Below are 24,766 nucleotides of genomic sequence, written 5' to 3'. Positions count from 1 at the left end.
AACGAGGACTATCAATCATCTTTTATTAATAATGTGAGAGTCCCACTGGTGGCAAGCTGGAGGTCGTAGGAGGTCTCCATCCAGGTCATAGAGGAATGGTCCACACTAGGTCATGACTTAGAACAGCCAGCACCACCTGGTCTCTCTCCTGGGATTATCCGTGGCCATCTGGTAAGCAGAGCAAAAAAGAGAGAAAAGCGTCAGGTCAACTGGTCTACAACATAGTCTATTTTAAAAGCTAAAGTATATAGATGATATTTTCTTATTTAAACGGGGATAGCAGGTCCATTCTATGTGTCATACTTGATCATTTCGCGATTTTTCCAAATTTTTCCTGAAAGGATTTAGTAGAGAACATCGACGAGAAAGTTTGCAACTTTTGGTCGCTAATAAAAAAAGCCTTGCTTTTACCGGAAGTAGCAGATGATGACGTCACCGGTGTGAGGGATCCTCACATTCTCACATTGTTTATAATCCAGCAGCAAGAGCTATTCGGACCGAGAAAGCGACAATTTCCCCATTAATTTGAGCGAGGGCAAGTTAGAGCGATTCAGATGTTTTTAGACACATAATAATTCTGGGAAATCCCTTATCTGCCTATTGTGTTGTTAGTGTTTTAGTGAGTTAAAGAGTACCTTAAAGTCGGAGGGGTGTGGCCACGGGTGTTTTGACGCCAGAGTCTCTGAGAGAAGTCACGGCAGCAGGAGGACGCTGGCTCCGCTGATCTCCGGTAAAAGGCGACTTATTTCCACAATTTTCTCACCGAAAACTGCCGGTTGACATGTAGTCGTGATCCATGTTCGCTTGACCGCTCTGATCCATAGTAAAGCTTCACCTCCGGGAATTTTAAACAAGGAAACACTGTGTGTTTGTGTGGCTAAAGGCTAAAAGCTTCCCACCTACATCTTTCTACTTTGACTTCTCCATTATTAATTGAATAAATTGCAAAAGATTCAGCAACACAGAAGTCCAAAATACTGTGTTATTGCGTGATGAAAAGAGACAACTTTTAGCCGTAAGTGGTGCTGAGCTAATATGTCCCCTCCAACCAATAACGTCACAAACACGCGTCATCATTCCGCGACATTTTCAACAGGAAACTCCGCGGAAAATTTAAAATTATAATTTAGTAAACTAAACCGGCCGTATTGGCATGTGTTGCAATGTTAATATTTCATCATTGATATAAAAACTATCAGACTGCGTGGTCGGTAGTAGTGGGTTTCAGTAGGCCTTTAAGGTGGCACTTAAATGCTTCTACCGAGGTGATATCTCTAAATGCCGGTAGGGCATTTCAAAGTACTGGAGCCCGAAAAGAAAATGCTCTAAAACCTGCAGCCTTTTTTGGGGCTCTGGGACTAGATAGTCTCTGGGACTGACTAGACGACCAGAGGCCTAGAGAACTACAGGGTTCGACGACACGACGACTAGACAGCTACAGCCTAGAAATCTTCTGAACCAGAAGTGTATAAGACCTACAGCTACAGGGCAAGAGAACAAGGCCTAGACTGTTGGACGACTGGAGGAGTAGAGAACTACTTGACTAGAAGACTTGAGAGCTAGACCACTAGAAATGCCATACTACTAGAATACTAAACTACTAGAGGATTGACAGACTTGAGGACAAGACTACTTGAATTTTGCTTCCTGTTGAGTCCAGTGCTCGGTGATGCACCCAACTGACAAGGTCTCATAATAGCATAGTACTATGTGCCAATAAGCAATGAGTGTTTTCCCAGGATACCGGATGCGTATCGGGTCCAGCACGGACAAGAAGGACTCGGGGAAGATCCATGTGGACTTTGCTCAGGCACGAGACGACCTGTACGAGTGGGAGTGTCAACAGCGACTTCTGGCCAGGGAAGAACGACACCGCCGGACGCTCTGGGAGGACTGTCTGAAGCCGCCGTCTCCGGCGCCTGTCGTGCACTTTTCTGAGCATGAGGCGGCCATGTTGGCTGAGGGGCTGAAAGGTGAGAAGACATCAGTCATTTTTATTTATTGTGAATGTTGAAGACCGTCACACATTTTTCAATGATTCAAAAGATTCCGACGTTCAGGACATTCATGAGATTCTGACTAACATTTTTCAACATCCCTAAAATTCTCGCTTTTCTCAAAATCACACATTTACCATAACTCAAATGTTCCTTGGTCTTCCGTTTTTCTGAACCTTTCCATATTTCTCAACCAAGTCAAATCATTTCCTTTGAAGCAGTCAGTCTACCTAATTTCCACATTCTCAAAAGTCCCAGGTTCCTCCCCGGCATCAAAAAATTCCAGCTGACACTTGTTCTACGTCCCAGAGGTTGTCTAAATACCTTTTTGGTAATTCCACTTTTTTTTTAAACACTAATTTTTCATCTCAAAAATGTGTACTATTTCGAGATATAGACTGAGACAAACTTTATTGATCCCTGAGGAGTCAATAAACATTCTGACATCAAAGCATTCATTTGATGTCAACAATCGGCCCAAAAAATGATAATGGAAATTGATAAATTCCTCAACCAATTCAAGCCACTCCAGCATCTAACTAAGAGTTTTCTGCTTCCTAACAAAGGCCACATTTTTCGTTATTAGACTTTTTTCGTAACACAAATTCTATTTGAGCTCAGTAATTCTTACTACTTTGATATTTCTCAACCAATCGAAACCATTCTAATATTCAGGCTATTGATTTTTCCAACATGCCCAAAATTGTTGGTTTTTCTGGAATTGATTGATTGATTGATACTTTTATTAGTAGATTGCACAGTTCAGTACATATTCCGTACAATTGACCACTAAATGGTAACACCCCAATAAGTTTTTCAACTTTTTTAAGTCGGAGTCCACGTTAATCAATTTATGGTATACTTCTCAAACCTTGTCACTTTTTTGTAATCCCAGAGTTGTTGTGTCCAAACCTCCTTGATCTGAAGAATTGTTACGTCCTTGACCGTATAGGGCTGGGTGAAATGGCAAAAAAAATGACCACGATGAATTTTTTTCATGTCATCCGATCTCGATTCATATCACAATTTGTTTTCAATATCCTGTGCAGGATTATAACGAGGATTTTTGCCTCCCTACTATTTACTACTGCAGTATATTGTGACATACATTTCCACCATGTTTGATTGAGGTAATACTGTATATGCCAACAGCTGTCAACTGTCCATCCATCCATCCATTTTGTACCGCTTGTCCCTTTTGGGATTGCGGTGGGTCTCTCAGCTGCATTTGGGCGGTAGGCGGGGTACACCCTGGACAAGTCGCCACCTCATCGCCGAGCCATTTTGTTCATATATATATTTGTGTTTACTAAAGATGCAACAGAACAGGGAACCCACTCTCCTTTCCGGTTTAGGGTCACGGTTTTGCTTATTTTTTGGTACGTTTTGTGAGAGTAGAGACAAAGTTTTTTTCCTTTCAAAGTTTTTTTGTCTGTTTTTGCTTGTCATCACAAACATTTTGCAGTAAACAAAGTATCATTGGTGAATTACTTTACTTCAAATTAACATTTACTTACTTTTAAATGGAAAATTATTATTTGTATTCTTTAAACCCAACTAGGCTTCACGGTGGCAGAGGGGTTAGTGCGTCTGCCTCACAATAAGAAGTTCCTGCAGTCCTGGGTTCAAATCCAGGCTTGGGATCTTTCTGTGTGGAGTTTGCATGTTCTCCCCGTGAATGCGTGGGTTCCCTCCGGGTACTCCGGCTTCCTCCCACTTCCAAAGACATGCACCTGGGGATAGGTTGATTGGCAACACTAAATTGGCCCTAGTGTGTGAATGTGAGTGTGAATGTTGTCTGTCTATCTGTGTTGGCTCTGCGATGAGGTGGCGACTCGTCCAGGGTGTACCCCGCCTTCCGCCCGATTGTAGCTGAGATAGGCGCCAGCGCCCCCCGCGACCCCGAAAGGGAATAAGCGGTAGAAAATGGATGGATGGATGGATGGATAAACCCAACTACAGTAGCTTATATTTAATACAAGTACATTAAAGTGCAAATACTGTGTACCAACACTAGAAACAAGTTAAATGATTATTTCATGGACTCAATTTTATTTTTTTTATCCAAAAACAAACAAAACAAAAAAATATAAGTGAGTCGTTTACGTTAGATTTTATATCAGAGGAGTGGAATCTTGGCAGACACATAAACAAAAAGTCTGATTAAAAATATTTAGATATAAAAATGCCTTTTATGGTTAAATTAGATAGATAGATAGATAGATAGATAGATAGATAGATAGATAGATAGATAGATAGATAGATAGATACATAGATAGATAGATAGATAGATAGATAGATAGATAGATAGATAGATATATAGATAGATAGTACTTTATTGATTCCTTCAGGAGAGTTCCTTCAGGAAAATTAAATTAGTAGGTGTGTTGATTCTATTAGTCGGGACCAATACAGTCACATAGATGTTCTGTGAGTGCCTGCAAGTCCGCATTCAGGGCAGGATTACTGGTGAGCTGCAGCTATATCGGGGCACTATAGCTCGGTTGGTAGAGTGGCCGTGCCAGCAACTTGAGGGTTCCGGGTTCGATCCCCGCTTCCGCCATCCTAGTCACTGCCGTTGTGTCCTTGGGCGAAACACTTTACCCACCTGCTCCCAGTGCCACCCACATTGGTTTAAAAATGTAACTTAGATATTGGGTTCCACAATGTAAAGCGCTTTGAGTCACTAGAGAAAAGTGGTATGTAAAATATAAATCACTTCACTTCACTTCAGATAGTGAAACTAAAGCCGTTGCTCCTTTTAAATATTGCGTTTCAACTTCTATGCTGGTGTTAGTTATATTTATTTATTTTGTTTCCTAAATTCCTGGAATTTCACATTGTTAGGAATTTATTTATTTAAAAAAAATAAATTAAATCAAATGATGAATAAAAAAACATGTTTTTAATTTTTCAACCATCCATCCATCCATCCATCATCTTCCGCTTATCCGAGGTCGGGTCGCGGGGGCAGCAGCCTAAGCAGGGAAGCCCAGACTTCCCTATCTCCAGCCACTTCGTCTAGCTCTTCCCGGGGGATCCCGAGGCGTTCCCAGGCCAGCCGGGAGACATAGTCTTCTCAACGTGTCCTGGGTCTTCCCCGTGGCCTCCTACCAGCTGGACGTGCCCTAAACACATCCCTAGGGAGGCGTTCGGGTGGCATCCTGACCAGATGCCCGAACCACTTCATCTGGCTCCTCTCGATGTGGAGGAGCAGCGGCTTTACGTTGAGCTCCTCCCGGATGGCAGAGCTTCTCACCCTATCTCTAAGGGAGAGCCCCGCCACACGGCGGAGGAAACTCATTTTGGCCGCTTGTACTCGTGATCTTATCCTTTCGGTCATGACCCAAAGCTCATGACCATAGGTGAGGATGGGAACGTAGATCGACCGGTAAATTGAGAGCTTTGCCTTCCGGCTCAGCTCCTTCTTCACCACAACGGATCGATACAACGTCCGCATTACTGAAGACGCCGCACCGATCCGCCTGTCGATCTCACGATCCACTCTTCCCCCACTCGTGAACAAGACTCCTAGGTATTTGAACTCCTCCACTTGGGGCAGGGTCTCCTCCCCAACCCGGAGATGGCACTCCACCCTTTTCCGGGCGAGAACCATGGACTCGGACTTGGAGGTGCTGATTCTCATTCCGGTCGCTTCACACTCGGCTGCGAACCGATCCAGCGAGAGCTGAAGATCCCGGCCAGATGAAGCCATCAGGACTACATCATCTGCAAAAAGCAGATACCTAATCCCGTGACCACCAAACCGGAACCCCTCAACGCCTTGGCTGCGCCTAGAAATTCTGTCCATAAAAGTTATGAACAGAATCGGTGACAAAGGACAGCCTTGGCGGAGTCCAACCCTCACTGGAAACGTGTCCGACTTACTGCCAGCAATGCGGACCAAGCTCTGGCACTGATCATACAGAGAGCGGACTGCCACAATAAGACAGTCCGATACCCCATACTCTCTGAGCACTCCCCACAGGACTTCCCGAGGGACACGGTCGAATGCCTTCTCCAAGTCCACAAAGCACATGTAGGCTGGTTGGACAAACTCCCATGCACCCTCAAGAACCCTGCCGAGAGTATAGAGGTGGTCCACAGTTCCACGACCAGGACGAAAACCACACTGTTCCTCCTGAATCCGAGGTTCGACTATCCGGCGAAGCCTCCTCTCCAGTACACCTGAATAAACCTTACCGGGAAGGCTGAGGAGTGTGATCCCACGATAGTTGGAACACACCCTCCGGTCCCCCTTTTTAAAGAGAGGGACCACCACCCCGGTCTGCCAATCCAGTGGTACCGCCCCCGATGTCCACGCGATGCTGCAGAGTCTTGTCAACCAAGACAGCCCCACAGCATCCAGAGCCTTAAGGAACTCCGGGCGGATCTCATCCACCCCCGGGGCCCCACCGCCGAGGAGCTTTTTAACTACCTCAGCGACCTCAGCCCCACAAATAGGAGAGTCCACTACAGATTCCCCAGTCACCGCTTCCTCAAAGAAAGACGTGTTGGTGGGATTGAGGAGGTCTTCGAAGTATTCCCTCCACCGATCCACAACATCCGCAGTCGAAGTCAGCAGAACACCATCCGCACCATACACGGTGTTGATAGTGCACTGCTTCCCCTTCCTGAGGCGCCGTATGGTGGTCCAGAATCGCTTCGAAGCCGTCCGGAAGTCGTTTTCCATGGCTTCCCCGAACTCTTCCCATGTCCGAGTTTTTGCCTCCGCGACCGCTAAAGCTGCACACCGCTTGGCCCGTTGGTACCTGTCCACTGCCTCCGGAGTCCTATGAGCCAAAAGAACCCGATAGGACTCCTTCTTCAGCTTGACGGCATCCCTCACTGCTGGTGTCCACCAACGGGTTCTGGGATTACCGCCACGACAGGCACCAACAACCTTGCGGCCACAGCTCCAATCAGCCGCCTCGACAATAGAGGTTCGGAACATGGTCCACTCGGATTCAATGTCCCGCACCTCCCTCGTGACATGTTCAAAGTTCTCCCGGAGGTGTGAATTGAAACTCTCTCTGACAGGAGACTCTGCCAGACGTTCCCAGCAGACCCTCACAATGCGCTTGGGCCTGCCAGGTCTGTCCGGCATCCTCCCCCACCATCGCAGCCAACTCACCACCAGGTGGTGATCGGTAGAAAGCTCCGCCCCTCTCTTCACCCGAGTGTCCAAAACATCAGGCCGCAAATCCGATGACACAATTACAAAGTCGATCATGGAACTGCGGCCTAGGGTGTCCTGGTGCCAAGTGCACATATGGACACCCTTATGTTTGAACATGGTGTTTGTTATGGACAATCCGTGACGAGCACAAAAGTCCAATAACAAAACACCACTCGGGTTTAGATCCGGGCGACCATTCTTCCCAATCACGCCTCTCCAGGTTTCACTGTCGTTGCCAACATGAGCGTTGAAGTCTCCCAGTAGGACAAGGGAATCACCCGGAGGAGCACTTTCCAGTACTCCCTCGAGTGTACCCAAAAAGGGTGGGTATTCTGAACTGCTGTTTGGTGCGTAAGCACAAACAACAGTCAGGACCCGTCCCCCCACCCGAAGGCGAAGGGAAGCTACCCTCTCGTCCACTGGGTTGAACTCAAACGTGCAAACGAATTTTTTAACCAATTGAAGCCATTTCAGCTAACAACTTTCTATGTTCTAAAACCAGCCTTTTTAAGTAGGTAGGGAGGTAGGTAGGTCTTCATTGTTATTGCACAAGTACAAAAAAACTTTGTTTTCAGCACAAAACCGTTAAAGATTAGACAAACAATCAGGGTTACAGAACAGGAACGCTAATGGGTCGCCACAAGGCGCCCCGTAAAAGATGGGAAAAAGGTTAACGCTGGGGGATGATGAGTAAAAAAATACAATCTAGACTGGGCTGCTAAGGGGACTCAGTCTGGAGTGCGAAAAAACCTCCATAGCAAAGCACATATACATATTACAAGAAACATCTCGAGTCTTGCAACAGAGGGGAGGGATGTGGGCCACGGTCGCAGGCTGCAGCTCTTCAGGCGCTGCCCATCCGTCCATCACCCCTAAGGAATTCGCGTCAAGGGCATTGGATGGGGCGTAGGGTATATTTTGGTGGATGCATGTGTGTGTGTAAGCCTGCAGCGTGTCCCTGTTCCGCGGCCTTGATGTCGTGCTGTCGCTAGTCCAAAGTCAACAACAACAGGTGTGTGTCCACGAGAGACAAGAAGGGAGTTTGTTGTGTCTTCGCCGCACTGTCCTTCGGGAGAGTCTCGAAGCCAGGGAAACAATCCAAGTTAGAATGTTTTGTATGCGAGCGAAAATAAAATGAGCTTCTCACTCTAAATGGTCTTAGACCGATCCTCAAAAGTAGTAATTAGACTATTTATATATTATATATATATATTGTTATACTGCAATGAGGTGGCGACTCGTCCAGGGTGTACCCCGCCTTCCGCCCGAATGCAGTTGAGAGAGGCTCCAGCAACCCCCCGCGACCCCAAAAGGGACAAGCGGTAGAAAATGGATAGATGGATACATATATTACACAAATTCCCTTTGATCTAAAAAATTCCTGCTTCTTTGATATTTCTTAAATGGTTCCACCCATTCTAACACAGGTTATATATTTTCCACATTCCACCATTTCTACTTTTCCCGTAATTCAGCATTTTCAGTTTAGTTTTATTTCATTTTTTTGGGCTTTTGGCAATGTTGCTCCTGGGTGCGAAAACAATGCGATGCAGACACCAGACCACAAGTTGGCGGTAGTGCTCACCTACCCAGGGGCACCTACCCACGGACCATCCGTCACCGTCGTTTCATGCTAAGATCGCTATCGGTCGGCAGCGTGCTCGCTGACATCTGTTTGTGGCGCCGTACGGCAGCTCGCCGCCAATGGCAACACAAGCCAAAGGTGTTTCCTTTGTGGAGTCTTTGTCGTGAACTAAAAAAAATAGCGGTTATTATTGTGGAGCGACGTCGTGTAATGTGACTTTAATCTGCCGCCGCCGCTCCAGAAGCTTTTCATCTGCGCCGCAGCGCCTTTAAGCGCTCGCTAATTCACTCCCGTCTTCGCCTCAGTGCTCACGCGCTTCCATTGTCATTGAAATAAGACGGGGCGCTCTCAAGTGACGGACGTGTAATGTGGCGGCGCGCCTCTCAACTGTGACGTTTGGGGAACAATTTGGGCGCCGCCGTTGGTTTAGGCTGACTGGGCGCCAAAGGTCCCGTGAAGGAACGCTCACATCCAATCGTGGTGACGCCTGCTCGTTGGGGAGGAAGCAGGAAGCAGGAAGCAGGAAGCAGGAAAAGAAGCGTAGTGAGTTTGTGTGTAGCTGCAGACTGAAAGAGTGGATGCAGTATTGATCAGTTCCTGCAACATCTTGATGAACATGCCCCAGTCAGCCTGTTCCTCTTTGCAGACAACCACAAGTTCAGCCAGGCCACGGCCGTGCTCCTCACCTGGATGGATCGGGGCGAGGTCAACCGTCGCACCGCCAACCAGTTCTACTCCATGATCCAGTCGGCCAACGGCCACGTGCGCCGGCTGATGAGCGAGAAGGCGCAGCACGAGGAGGAGATGGAGCGCGCCAAGGAGGCTTTCAAGTGCGCCCTGGTGGCCATCTTGACACAGTGTAAGCATCTTCAAAGTCACTCCTTGTCACAACCTTGGATTACAACCTTTCAACCTGTCATCCAGCCATCATCCATCCATTTATCTATGTCTCATCCATACATCCATCCATCCATCCATCCATCATTATCTTTCTATATATCATCCATCCATCCATCTATCTATCTATGTTTCATCCATCCATCCATGTATCTGTGTCATGCATCCATCCATCCATCCGTCTATCTATCTACGTGTCATCCATCCATCCATCATCCATCCATTATCTGTGTAATCCATCATCCATCCATCTATCTATGTGTTACCCATCCATCCATCCATGTGTCAGCCATCCGTCATCCATCTATCTATGTGTAATACATACATCTATAAATATAACATATAATTCACATATGTGTCATCTATCCAGCCATCCACCTATCTATCTATTTATCATCCATCCATCCATCTATCTATATATCATCTATCCATCCATTTATACAGCCATCCATCATCTATCCAGGCATCCATCCATCCATCCATCCATCTATCTATGTGTTTGATTGATTGATTGATACTTTTATTAGTAGATTGCACAGTACAATACATATTCCGTACAATTGACCACTAAATGGTAACACCCGAATAAGTTTTTCAACTTGTTTAAGTCGGGGTCCACGTTAATCAATTCATGGTGTCATGCATCCATCATCCATCCATTATCTATGTCATCCATCCATCCATCCATCCGTCATCCATCCATTTATTTATGTGTCACCCATCCATCCATCCATGTCATCCATCCCTCATCCAGCCATCTATCTATTTGTAATCATTAATTTATATTTGTGTCATCTATCCAGCCATTTGTGTATCTATGTATCTGTCATCCATCCATCCTTCCATCTATCCATATATCAACTATAAAAATAAATAAATGATAAATGCGTTGTATTTGTATAGCGGATTTCTGCCTTCAAGGTACTCAAAGCGCTTTGACACTACTTCCACATTCACCCATTCACACACACATTCACACACCGATGGAGGGAGCTGCCATGCAAGGCTCTAACCAGCACCCATCAGGAGCAAGGGTGAAGTGTCTTGCTCATGGACACAATGGACGTGACAAGGTTGGCACTAGGTGGGGATTGAACCTGGGACCCTCGGGTTGCACACGGCCACTCTCGCACTGCGCCACGCCGTCCCTAACTATCCATCCATTCATATATCATCCGTCCATCTATCCAGGCATCCATCCATCCATCCATCCATCTATCTATATATCACCTATCCATCCATTTATCTGTCATCCCTCAATTTATCTATATCTCATCGTCATCCATGTATGCATCCATCCCTCCATCTGTCCAGGCATCCACCTATGCCTGGATCTATTCACCCACCTACCTCTCATCCTCCATTCATTCTATGTCATCCATACATCCACTCTCCATTTATCATTCATCCACCCATTCATCTATCATCCATCCATCCAAATGTCATCCATCTGTCCAGCCATAGACCCTTCCAACAACCCACCCTTCTACCTATCCATCTGCCTATCTATTTATACATCATCCGTTCATCCATCCATTACCCATCCATCTGTCCGACTGTGTGTCTATCCGTCCATATGTAATCCAACTATCCACCGCTCCAACCAACACTCATCCATCCATCTATTCATCCATCATTCCAGCCATCCATCTGTCCGTCTGTTCGTCCATTGATCTGTGCGTCATCCACCTCTCCATCCATCCAACCACTCATTTATCATCTATCCACCTGGCATCCATCAATCATCTATTTAACCGTCCATCGTCCTCTAACCAGGCTACGTCATCCATCTATCTATACATCCACCATCCATTTATCATCTACTCACCTATCCATCTATCATCCATCCATCTATCTATCAATACACCCATCAGTCCGTCCAACCATCCATAGGTCATCATCTCTTTAACCATTAACTCTTCCAATCACCCACCCATTTTTACATCATCCTTCCACACATCCATGTATCTATCCATCACCTATCCATCTGTCCATCCATCCATCCATCCGTATGTTATCCATCCATCTATCTATCATCCATCCATATGTCCTCCATCTCCATCCACCAACCGTCCACCTATCCATCCATTATCCTCTATCCAGCCTGCGTCATCCATCCATTTTAACATTCATCCATCCATTGTCCAGTGCACCCATCCACCCATTAATTTTTTTTCATGCACCTGTCTATTCACCCACTCATCCAACCCATCCTCCATCTATGGTCCATCCACCCATAGTCTCTGAAAAGGAAACCCGTGGATGTTCTTTCCTCCATTGAGGTTTGTCAAAGTCAAAAACAAGTTGGAAATGTAAATATAATGACGTGATCATGTGACCTATGACATCACGTGTCAGCCATGGAGCAAGTCAACCTGCATGTGGGGGGGCAAACACGCATGTAAGTACAATGTAAGTACATGTGTGAGTGTACAATGTAGGGAAAATGTAAGTACAATGAAGTATATGTGTAAGTACAACATAAGTACAATGTAAGTACATGTGTAAGTACAAAGTAGGTACAATGTAAGTATATGTATAAGTACAATGTAAGTACATGTGTAAGTACAAAGTAGGTACAATGTAAGTATATGTATAAGTACAATGTAAGTACAATGTAAGTACAATGTAAGTACACATGTGAGTACAATGTAGGTACAATGAAGTACAATCACGTACATGTGTGGGTACAGTGTAAGTGCAATGTAAGTGCTATGTTACTACATGTGTGAGTACAATGTAGATACAATGTAAGTACAATATAAGTGCAATGCGTAAGTACAATGTAAGTACAATGCAAGTACATGTGTAAGTAGAATGTAAGTACAATGAAGTACATGTGTAAGTACAATGCAAGTACCAAGCAAGTACATGTGTAAGTACATGTGTAAGTACATGTGTAAGTACATGTGTAAGTACAATGTAAGTACCATGCAAGTACATGTGTAAGTACATGTGTAAATACCATGCAAGTACATGTGTAAATACCATGCAAGTACATGTGTAAGTACATGTGTAAGTACCATGCAAGTACATGTGTAAGTACATGTGTAAATACCATGCAAGTACATGTGTAAGTACTTGTGTAAGTACAATACAAGTACCATGCAAGTACATGTGTAAGTACGACCTTGGTCTAAGTACATGTACATACTGTACAATGGGAGTAGAGAACTTAGAAAAGGGCCGGTACCAGGCCATGACATGACTCCTCCCACCCATCGGCCCCGAGCTAGTCCTGGGTCCGAATCACGGCACACACAAACACATAAAATGTTTTCTTTTGTGTCTCGATTCCCCTCCTTGCCCACCCCGGCCCCTCCCCGGCTGACCCCAAAGTCGAGCAGATCTCAGCCGTGTTCGCCGCCGCCTGCAGACAAAAGGCATGGGACCATTTCTCTAAAGCTCAGCGCAAGAACCTAGACATTTGGCGCAAGCAGTGCGAGGTTGGTACGCCTTCTTCCTGTCCGCTGTCCCCTCCCACAGGAAGTCAGTCAAAGAGTTTTGTGCCCAGTCAGTGGTCATTGTGGGGCTCCGCCCACACAAAGCAGGCTTGAACTAACAACCGATCTGCTGCGAGCCGGTGCTGGTAAGTGTACATGGAGGACCTGTCGCCATAGCAACAGTGCTGCAGAAGAGTGTGCAGAAATGATAGTAAGAAGCTATTATCCGTGGACAGTGATGATGTTCATGGCGTTCCAGGAGCTGATGAAAGTCCACGGTGACGAGATCATGGGATTCCGACACGAAGAGGAGATGGAGATGTCGGATGAAGACTCCGACGAAAGCCCGTGCAAGAAGATGCGCTGTGAGGACAACGGTACGTTAGAAAACACGCCATGGCGTGCGGGGCGTGTACAGCGCCTGACCGTGCCCCTGTCTGGCCTTGACTCCTCCCCCTAGGGGCGTGCGATCAGAGGGAGGCGTGTCTTCGAGAGGAGAACGTCTCCCTGCGATGGCAGCTGGAGGCTTACGTGAAGGAGGCGGAGCTTGCTCAGAAGGAGGTGTGCAGAGAGGACAACAACAACGCAGTCGGGTGGAACCTCCCTGACACTTCCCTGCAGCTGCTGCAGCAGAGCGTCGTCAGCGTGCAGCAGGTTCTTCTTCTTCTACACGCTCTTTTACACGTCTTATACAGTACTGATACTGGATTTAAACTATATTAGTACAGTATCTGAAGAGTATTCATATGACATTTACACAGTATGTATGCTGTATTTATACTGTATAAATACAATATTCATACGATATTTGTACGGTATTTATTTGGTATTTATACAGTATTTAAACGGTTTTTATACAGTATTTATACTGTGTTTATACGATATTCATACAGTATTTACACAGTATTTATACAATATTCATAGGATATTTGTATGGTATCTACACAGTATTTTTACTGTATTTATACAATATTCACACACTATTTATACAATATTCGTAGGATATTTGTATGGTATTTACACAATATTTATACGATTTTCATACAGTATTTACACAATATTTATACGTTAGTCATACGGTATTTACAATATTTACACTGTATTTATATGGCATTTATACGGTATCTAAACAGTATTTATGCTGTATTTATATGATATTCATACAATATTTATACTGTATTTAAACAATAGTCGTACAGTATTTACACAGTACTTATACTGTATTCAAACGGTATTTGTACGGTATTCATACAATATTCATACAGTATTTACACAGTATTCATACTTGTATTCATACAGTATTTACACAGTATTTACACAGTATTTATACTGTATACAGTATTATTTATGCAATATTTACACAGTACTATACAGTATTCATAAAGTACTTATAAAATACCGTATTTAAACGGTATTCAAACAATATTAGTACAGTATTTAAATGGTATTCATACAATATTTATACGGTATTTACACAGTAGTTATACTGTATTCAAATGGTATTTATACAGTATTTATACAGTATTTACACAGTATTTGTGCTGTATTCAAACTGTATTCATACAGTATTTATACGGTATTCATACGGTATTTATACAGTATTTGAACAGTATTTATACTATATTTAAATGGTATTCATACATTATTTATATGGTATTCATACTGTATTTATACAGTTTTTACACAGTATACTGTATTTAAATAATATATATACAGTATTTATACAGTATTTACACAGTATAAATGTACCCAAACTGTGTCCATACAGTATTTATATGGTATTAACACAGTACTATACACTATTAATACAGAGTTTATACTTTATTATACAGTATTCATATGGCATTTTTACAGTATATATAAATAAATGGGTTAAATGGGTTGTACTTGTATAGCGCTTTTCTACCTTCAAGGTACTCAAAGCGCTTTGACACTACTTCCACATTTACCCATTCACACACACATTCACACACTGATGGAGGGAGCTGCCATGCAAGGCGCCAACCAGCCATCAGGAGCAAGGGTGAAGTGTCTTGCTCAGGACACAACGGACGTGACGAGGTTGGTACTAGGCGGGATTTGAACCAGGGACCCTCGGGTTGCGTACGGCCACTCTCCCACTGCGCCACGCCGTCCCTATAAGGTATTTATACAGTGCCTTAACAGTATTTATACAAGACTCATACAGTAATTATACAATATTTATACGGTATTTAAACTGTATTCATACAATATTTAAACAGTATTTAAAGGGTATTAATAAAGTATTTATATGATATTTATATGGTGTTTATACTGTACTTTTACAGTATTCATACGGTATTTATACAAGACTTATACAGTATTCATTAAGTATTTAAACAGTACTTAAATGGTATTAATACAGTATTCAAACGGTACTCATACGGTATTTAAATAGTATTCATACAGTATTTATACTGTACTCATACAGTATTTATGCAGTATTTAAGTGGTATTAATACAGTTTTTATACGGTATTCAAACGGTATTCATACAATATTTATACAGTATTTATACTTTATTCATACGGTATTTAAACGGTATTCGTACAGAATTCTAATGGTATTTATACAGTATTTATACTGTATTAGTATAGTACTTATACAGTATTTTAAGTGTCTTTATACTGTATTTAAACAGTAATTATACAGTATTTAAACTGTATTTATACGGTATTTAAACAATATTTATACAGTAATTAAACTGGATTTATAAAGTGTTTAAATAGTATTCATACAGTAATTAGAACGTGTTTTTACAGTATTTAAACTGTATCTATATAGTATTAATACAGTATTTCATACAGTATTCTAACATTATATATACAGTATATTTTCAGGATTCCAACGGTATATATGCAGTATTTAAACTGTATTTTATACAGCTTTTTAAACATTATTATTTAATGCAGTAATTTTACAGTATTTAAGCAGTATTCTTGCAGTATTTAAATGGTATTTATAAAGTATGTATACAGTATTTAAACAGCATTTCTCCAGTATGTGTACAGTATTTAAACAGTATTTTGTTTTTTTTTAGAAATGAGTTTCAAAATGTCGGGCTACACCTGAATTTGTTCTCCTAAGAAATAATGTAAATCAAAGTAATGGATCCAAAACACCCAAAAAATTAACACAGCACACATTCAGTGGGTTTAATACTTTTTATTGAAGACTATTGTTGGCGAAGATGGCGAGGAGCGGGGAGGAAGTAGTGGAGGAGAGAGCCTTTGTTTTCAGTGCTTGCTTCAATTTAATAGTGTTTCTCACCTTCTTTGTCAAAGTGTTGGCACTCACAACTTTCTTTGGCCGCATGCTGGATTATTATCATACTCCAGAGAAAAACAAGCAAAGAGACTGAGTCAACACCTACAGTTCTTTGTTTGGACCCTTGACTCTGGGAAGGAAACGTGAGCAAACAAACAATTTAGTTTGGCGGGATGTTGGCAGGATAACAGAGACGCTTGTACGAAAACCAGGTTTGGGTGAAGACTTTGAATCAAAAACAAAGCGCATGAAAAGTGGGGCAAAAGAAAAGGAGGCAGCACTAAACAAATGTTAGTGTTGAACATCCAGATGCTGGAATGTCTCCCTCTGCTGGGGATTGAAGGAACTATTTGGATTAGTCGATACCCCATTTTATTTAGAAATGTAATGTCGCACACACACACACACACACACACACACACACACACACACACACACACACACACACACACACACACACACACACACACCTGTGATGTCATGTTAATGTGTCTATTTGGCTCTCAGCAGCTCCACAGACTGCAGGAGCAGCTGGCGAGCAAGGAGGCGGAGTTAGAGCAAGCGAGAGAGGAGCATCACTTCCTGGAAGGGGAGGTGCTCTCGCTCCAAGACAAGGTGAACTGGATCCTGTATTTCTTCTTCTTCTTCTTCTTCTTCTTCTTCTTCTTCATCATCTTCTTCTTCTTCTTCTTCTTCTTCTTCTTCTTCTTCTTCTTCTTCTTCTTCTTCTTCCTTTTCTACGTCTTCTGTCACTTATTCCTATTCTTCTGCTTTTTTATCTTCGACTTGCTTCTCTTTTTCTTGACCATTTTCTTTTTTTTCGTCTTCTCTGTCATTTTCTTCTACCAAAGTTCTTCTTGTTCTGATTTACTTCTCTTCTCCTTCCTCTTCTTCTTCACTCGTTCTTTTCTTCTTCCTCTTCCTCTTTCTCTTCTAATTTTTATTTGTCTTTTTCTTCTTATTTGTCTTCTTCCTTCTTTTATTTTTATTTTTATTTTTAAACTTGTTCCTATTCGTCCTATCCTTTTTTTAAATTCTTCCACTTGTTTTTTTCATCTTTGTGTTCTGGTTACTGTTCTGTCCTTTGTTCTTCTCGTCATCCTTTTCCTTCTACTGTTTCTTATGCATTTTCTCCCTTGTCCTGTTGTTCTTATTCTTCCTGTTTTTATCATTTTCCTTCTTGTTGTTCTTATTTTTATTCTTCTTGTTATTGTTCCTATCATTTTCTGCTTATTCTTGTTTTTTGTTTGTCTTTTGTTTTGTTGTTTTTCTTGTTCTTGTTTTTGCTCTTCTTTTACTTTTTAATTGTTTGTCTTTTTTGTTGTTGTTTTTCTTCTTTTACTTTTTCTTCTTCTTGTTTTTCTTTGTTTATTTGTTTTTTGTTGTAGTTTTTCTTCATTTAGTTTTTCTTCTTTTTCTTCTACTTCTTGTTTTTCTTCTGTTGGTTTTTCATCTTGTTTTTTGTTGTTGTTTTTCTTCCTTTACTTTTTCTTCTTCTCTTTGTTTTTCGTCTTGCTTTTCTTCTTTTTTTTCTTCCTTTTCTTTTTCGTTGTCCTCATCCACTTCTCTCCACTCTTTTCTCCTTTCTCCTTTTTAATTATTTTTTGTTCTGCTTCCTCTTAGTTTCCTTTTTTCTCTTTGTTTTCTTCTTCCTAAAACATCGGCGTTCCACAGGGCTCCGCCCTAGAGCTGCTCCATGTGTTACATCGTGAGTGACTTCATTGTATTTGTTTCATATTTCTCCGTGTGTTCAGGGGGTCAGCGGGTGTCCCCCATCAACGTACCTCAGCATGGGCAGGAGAAGTAACGTCGTCCTTTCAGAAAAAGAGGCCCTGCTTCTGGGTGAGTGATGATGTCATCACGGCGGCCATGCGTTCCTTGTCACGATTGCAAACTCTTCTTCAGGGTCAAACTGTGTCCATCATGACAGTGTCACTGTGTGAACACCAGAACACAGTTTTTGGTCACATTTTAAAAGTCAAAATAATTCAAACTTCTCCCTGTGCAAGCGTGCACGGCTTAAAAATCATCAAAAACATTTCAACAATGTTCTCCTCTCCTATCCTGCCGACCTCAGGTGTGATTTCGACCTTCCTCCATGTTCACCCATTCGGAGCCAACCTGGAGTATTTGTGGTCTTACATGCAGAGACTTGACTCCAAGGTATACACACACTCCTCCTTGAAAGTTATGTTCGTGGTGCACAGTGGTGTGTGTTTGCGTGTCTAAGTGTGTTTGTGTGTTTGTGTGTGTAGGTGTCCGCGGGGCAGCTGGAGCGCCTCATGGTTCGACTGCCCCTTATGTTCAGGCAGGAGCTGAGCGGCGTGGGAGCCACTTTGGAGAAACGCTGGAAGTTCTGTGGGTTTGACAGCCTCACTTCGGGATGACTCAGGATACACACACACACACACACACACGCACACGCGCGCGCACACAGTGATTGACGCAGTGGGCGGCCATCACGTTGACACTGAGGTGGTGAACGTTCACTGCCTCCAGGGACCGCTATGACCTGCAGGGGTGTGTGTGATGTGACGCCCCTGCTGTCACGCCAACACTGATGAGAATCTTCTATTGGGGGTTTTTGGCATCAAGCTCCGCCTACTTTCATGTCTTAATCCTCATGGATGTTTTTTTTTTCTGTTCTAACGTCAGTCAAAGGCTTAAAATTTTGTGTTTGCTTTTGATGAATACGGAGATTTTTATTAAAGAGGAAGTCGTCAAAACGAGCTCAGTCGTGATTTTTTTTTTTGTGCTGTGGGCGGAGCCTATCCCAGCTGAGGGCGAGAAGCGGGGTCCTCTTCGAACTGTTCACCTGACAATCATAAGTATCTGATTGGTATTTATACTATCATTGTACTATAACTATATGGTAGGGAGGGGATTCATATGGCCCCATTCATTGCGGTTTACCTGATACATGAAACGTGACGAATTCGGGAGATGCACTATCCACTTTAGCTGCCAGATGCCAGCAGGATGTTGAATATCTTAAAATGTGTTTTGTGACAATTTTGTCTTTGGCCACAGCATCAGTTGAATTATGAATCCCTTTTCTTCTGTCTGTCACTATTCTATACATCATTTTATTATTGTTAGGGGTGTCCAAAGAATTTATTTTTGACCGAATTACGATTCTTATTTGTAACGATTGTTAATCGATTAAAATCAATAAAAAAATATATGTATATATACATGGATACACATACAGTTTATGTATATATATAGATGTATAATTATATGTGTATATATATACGTGCATATATACAAATATGTATATATTCATATACGTGTATATACATATATGAGTATATATTATGTAGATATATATACACATATACATACATATAAACACTATATTGCCAAAAGTATTTGGCCACCTGCCTTGACTTACATGAACTTGGAGTGCCATCCCATTCCTAACCCATAGGGTTCAATATGATGTCGGTCCACTTTGTGCAGCTATTACAGCTACAACTCTTCTGGGAAGGCTGTCCACAAGGTTGCGGAGTGTGTTTATAGGAATTTTCGACCATTCTTCCAAAAGCGCATTGGTGAGGTCACACACTGATGTTGGTCGATAAGGCCTGGCTCTCAGTCTCCGTTCTAATTCATCCCAAAGGTGTTCTATCGGGTTCAAGTCAGGACTCTGTGCAGGCCAGTCAAGTTCATCCACACCAGACTCTGTCATCCATGTCTTCATGGACCTTGCTTTGTGCACTGGTGCACAGTCATGTTGGAAGAGGAAGGGTCCCGCTCCAAACTGTCCCTACAAGGTTGGGAGCATGGAATTGTCCAAAATGTTTTGGTATTCTGGAGCATTCAAAGTTCCTTTTACTGCAACTAAGAGGCCAAGCCCAACTACTAAAAAACAACTCCACACCATAATTCCTCCTCCACCATATTTCACACTTGGCACAATGGAGTCCAAAATGTAGCGTTCTCCTTGCAACCTCCTAACCCAGACTCGTTCATCAGATTGCCAGATGGAAAAGCGTGATTCATCACTCCAGAGAAGGCGTTTCCACTGCTCTAGAATCCAGTGGCAACGTGCTTTACACCACTATGGCTTAGATGCAGCTGCTCGGCCATGGAAACCCATTCCATGAAGCTCTCTGCGTACTGCACGTGGGCTAATTGGAAGGTCACATGAAGTTTGGAGCGCTGTAGCAACTGACTGTGCAGAAAGTCGGCGCCCTCTTTGCACTATGCGCTTCAGCAGCCGCTGGCCCCTCTCTGTCAGTTCACTTGGCCTACCACTTGGTGGCTGAGTTGCTGTTGTTCCCAAACTCTTCACTTTTCTTATAATAAAGCTGAGAGCGGCCCATTCTTCCACGAATGTTTGTAGAAAAACTCCCTATGCCTATGTATGTATGTATATCTGTGTGTGTATATGTACAGTATGTATATGAATATATATATATATATATATATATATATATATATATATATATACATGCAGAGGATCATATATGCTGTACAGATTTACTTTAGAAAAGGGGAATGTTGGATACTGTCCTTGTTGCCTTACTTATATTTGACTTTATTAAATGTTTGGGTAGAATTTTATTTAAAAATGCCAGTTTTCTTTTAAGTAACATAGAAATTGATCCGAACTGTTCATATATTTTACAAAGCATTGTAGTTAATCGGCCCTGCAATGAGGTGGCGACTTGTCCAGGGTGTACACCGCCTTCTGCCCTATTGTAGCTGAGATAGGCGCCAGCGCCTCCTGCGACCCCAAAAAGGGAATAGGCGGTAGAAAATGGATGGATGGGCATTGTAGTTAATCATGACTGGCATCCAATGTTAATTAAAAAAAACTACTGATTTTGAATCAGGAATCGTTTTGAATTGAAAATTGGTTCTGAATCGAATTGTCACCCGCAAGAATCGAATCAAATTGTGTGATGTCCGAAGATTCACAGCCCTAATTATCCTACTCTTTAAAATTTCCTCGAGGGGTTTGTTTGTCTGTTAGCAACTCATCAGCTCCAAAGGTTATGGGTGGATTCTGATTAAACTTTCAGAAAATGTCAGAAAAGAGAAAAGGAACAAGCCATTAAATTTTGAATAATTTCTACTATATTAATTTACGTTTAGGTGAAACTTTTCTGTGCTTGCATGCTCGGGGCCCCCACCTACACCCACAGGGACAAAGTGAATTTAAATCAGACTGTCAGAAATGGGGGCAGCACGGTGAAAGAGAGGTTTGTGCATCTACCTCACAATACGAAGGTTCTGGGTTTGATCCTGCGCTTGGGATCTTTCTGTGTGGAGTTTGCATTTTGTCCCTGTGACTGCTTGCGGGTTCCCTCCGGGTACATTCCAACTTCCTCCCACCTCCAAAAACATGCACCTGGGGATAGGTTGATTGGCAACACCAAATTGGCCCTAATGTGAGAATGTGAGTGTGAATGTTGTCTGTCTATCTGTGTTGGCCCTGCGATGAAATGGTGACTTGTCCAGGGTGTACGCCGCCTTCTGCCTGATTGTAGCTGAGATAGGCTCCAGCAACCCCCGCGACCCTGAAAGGGATAAGTGGTAGAAAATGAATGGATGGATGTCAGAAATGGGATACTGAAGTGATCCAATTTTGGTGGTGATAGTTATCGTTATATATTATTATAGTCACACTGTATATAACATGGCTTGTATATAACAGTGCTCATATAGTTTATGAATGAATGAATCCTCTTTATACAGCGCCTTTTCACAATTGTCTCAAAGTGCTTTACATTGGCAAACCCATACGTCCAAGCTTGGTGGTGGTAAGCTACACTTATACTAGTGGGTGGCACTGGGATCAAGGTGGGTGCCCTAGGACTCAACTGCAGCGACTAGAATCGAACCGGGAACCCTCAAGTTTCCGGACGCCCGCTCTACCCGTTGAGTGATGCAACACTCCCTTCTGTTGGCCAAACTGCAACCTTAGGCTTGTGGCTGACGTCAAAATCCCTTTTTGGTGATAAATTAAGTCACTCAAACTTCAATACACTGTCTCATACATGATGTTCTTGACCAGAATGGATTCATTCATTCATTCAGTGGTAGGATGGGTGGGATACGCAATGAAAATAACAACAAAAAAGATGTCTAATGTGGAAAAGACAATTAAAATGACCTTCACGCGCACGCGGTCACATTTTAACATTCTTAACTGTCATGCAAGTGTGAGAAGAAGTACAATTGTGACTTGTTCAAAGTTAAATAAATTAACATGACTCATGAAGTCGGGGATGGTCTCACGTATTTACATTAGTATATATATTTATTATACTTATTAATATCGCCAATTATATGGCTTGCATCAGTGCTCATATAGTTTCTGATGCAACACTCCCATCTGCTGGACAAAAGTAGACCCTGCAGCTTGTGATTGATACAACATGCAGTATTTCAGTAAAAGCCACACGTGATGTTATTAACTGTAATGCATGCATTCATTCATTCATTCATTTATTCATTCATTCATTCATTCATGTGTTAATTCATATGTGCATGCAGTGGATGGATGAAAAGGTTCCGCGACTAAAAAAAGTGGAAAAGACATAAAAGTGAGCCAGCATAATTGTTTTCACTCCTGTGCATAATGGTCATGGTTACATTAAGGAACATATGTTTACATTTTCACAATTCAACATGTCTAAAAAAAAGACAGAATCAGCATATAATATTTACAGGCCTATTCAACTGGTGGCCCGCCAACGCTTTTCATTTGGCCCGCCGAACATCCCCCAAATAGGCTTGATGAAACCATTAAAACTAGACTTGATCATGCAAGCAGTGCTCCCGCCAACCCGCAGGGGGTGACAGCGAAACGTATGTGTCACAGAGAAGCAGAAGTGGGGTGAGTAGAAGAATACTATTCTAAAATACCGTATTTCCTTGAATTGCCGCAGGGCATATAGTATGCGCCTGCCTTGAATTACTGCTGGGTCAAACTTTCTTCCCAAAATAATTAGCGCGTGCTTAGTATTACCGCCTGGTCAAACTCGTGACGTCACGAGTGACACTTTCCCGGTCATCATTTTCAAAATGGAGGAGGCTGATTTCAATACTGGTAATTTAAAATCGGATAAAGGGAAGAAGATTAAGAGCAACTCAGTAGGATTCAAGGTCCAAGCTTACATCACACTCAAATTTTTACTGCATACCTTCTGTAAGTGCCGGAGTGAGAAGAGGTCTTAAAATAATTAGCGCATGCTTACTTTTACCGCATGCCTTTGGTAAGCGCAGGAGTGAGAAGAGGTTTTAAATTAATTAGCGCCCCGGCGGCAATTCAAGGAAATACGGTAATCGAAATAAATTGCAAAAATCTAACTTTTAAACAACGAGTGGACAACAACATGTGAATTTTTTACTCTGAGCAAGTGCTCGAGTCATTGTTTCCTGGCGGAACTTCTAATTGACGACACATTGTTCCAGACAAGCAGCAACAATGGTAGAAATCCCAGCGTGTAAGCGTCATCACGGAACGTGGTCGAACATTTGTAAGTATATATTTTGCATTAAGATATTTAATTTGTTTTGCCTTAATTTTGCTGAGTTTGTGATGTATTTTATATTCGGAGTCGTATTGTTTTTTTGTCAGAGCGTAACGATCAAGCTTCGTTTAATACATGTAGTGCTAAATTTGACCAGTAGAGGGCGACAACGCTAATAAGTCACATAAAATGTTGGGTATGAAGTAGGGCTGCGAATCTTTGGGTGTCCCACGATTTGATTCAATTTCGATTCCTGGGGTCACGATTCGATTCAAAATCAATTTTTTTTCAATTCAACACGATTCTTGATTCAAAAACGATTTTTTTTCCCGATTTAAAAGGATTCACTATTCATTCAATGCATAGGATTTCAGCAGGATGTACCCCAGTCTGCTGACATACAAGCAGAGTAGTAGATTTTTGTAAAAAGCTTTTATAATTGTAAAGGACAATGTTTTATCAACTGATTGCAATAACGTCAATTTGTTTTAACTATTTAACAAACCAAAAATATGACTTATTTTATCTTTGTGAAAATATTGGACACAGTGTGTTGTCAAGCTTATGAGATGCGATGCAAGTGTAAGCCACTGTGACGCTATTGTTTTTATTTTTATTTTTATAAATGTCTAACGATAATGTCAATGAGGGATTTTTAATCACTGCTATGCTGAAATTATCACTAATATTGATACTGTTGTTGATAATATTCATTTTTGTTTCACTACTTTTGGTTTGTTCCTTGTCGTGTTTGTGTCTTCTCTCAATTGCTCTGTTTATTGCAGTTCTGAGTGTTGCTGGGTCAGGTTTGGTTTTGGAATTGGATTGCATTGTTATGGTATTGCTGTGTATTGTTTTGTTAGATAATAGAAAAAAAAATCCATTTTCCAT

At 42.2% G+C, this 24,766-nt stretch overlaps 1 protein-coding gene across 2 annotated transcripts in view; it reads left to right on the top strand.

Moving 5' to 3' along the window:
• enox1 (ecto-NOX disulfide-thiol exchanger 1) overlaps positions 1–19,117 on the top strand; it is a 60,152-nt gene extending 41,035 nt beyond the window's left edge. For both annotated transcript variants that reach the window (XM_061879576.1, XM_061879577.1), the window contains 9 exons: positions 1,740–1,973; positions 9,408–9,620; positions 12,998–13,104; positions 13,361–13,478; positions 13,562–13,755; positions 16,896–17,003; positions 18,143–18,230; positions 18,466–18,551; positions 18,644–19,117. In XM_061879576.1, coding sequence (XP_061735560.1) covers positions 1,740–1,973; positions 9,408–9,620; positions 12,998–13,104; positions 13,361–13,478; positions 13,562–13,755; positions 16,896–17,003; positions 18,143–18,230; positions 18,466–18,551; positions 18,644–18,775 — 1,280 coding nt within the window. In that variant the 3' untranslated portion in view covers positions 18,776–19,117. The remainder of the gene's footprint in view (positions 1–1,739; positions 1,974–9,407; positions 9,621–12,997; positions 13,105–13,360; positions 13,479–13,561; positions 13,756–16,895; positions 17,004–18,142; positions 18,231–18,465; positions 18,552–18,643) is intronic.
• Positions 19,118–24,766: the final 5,649 nt, after the last annotated feature.

The sequence above is a fragment of the Nerophis ophidion genome, linkage group LG19, assembly GCF_033978795.1.
Source record: "Nerophis ophidion isolate RoL-2023_Sa linkage group LG19, RoL_Noph_v1.0, whole genome shotgun sequence".
NCBI classification, from domain to species: domain Eukaryota; kingdom Metazoa; phylum Chordata; class Actinopteri; order Syngnathiformes; family Syngnathidae; genus Nerophis; species Nerophis ophidion.
The sequence above is the reverse complement of the archived record's forward strand: the minus strand, read 5'-3'. Positions and strand labels throughout refer to the sequence as shown.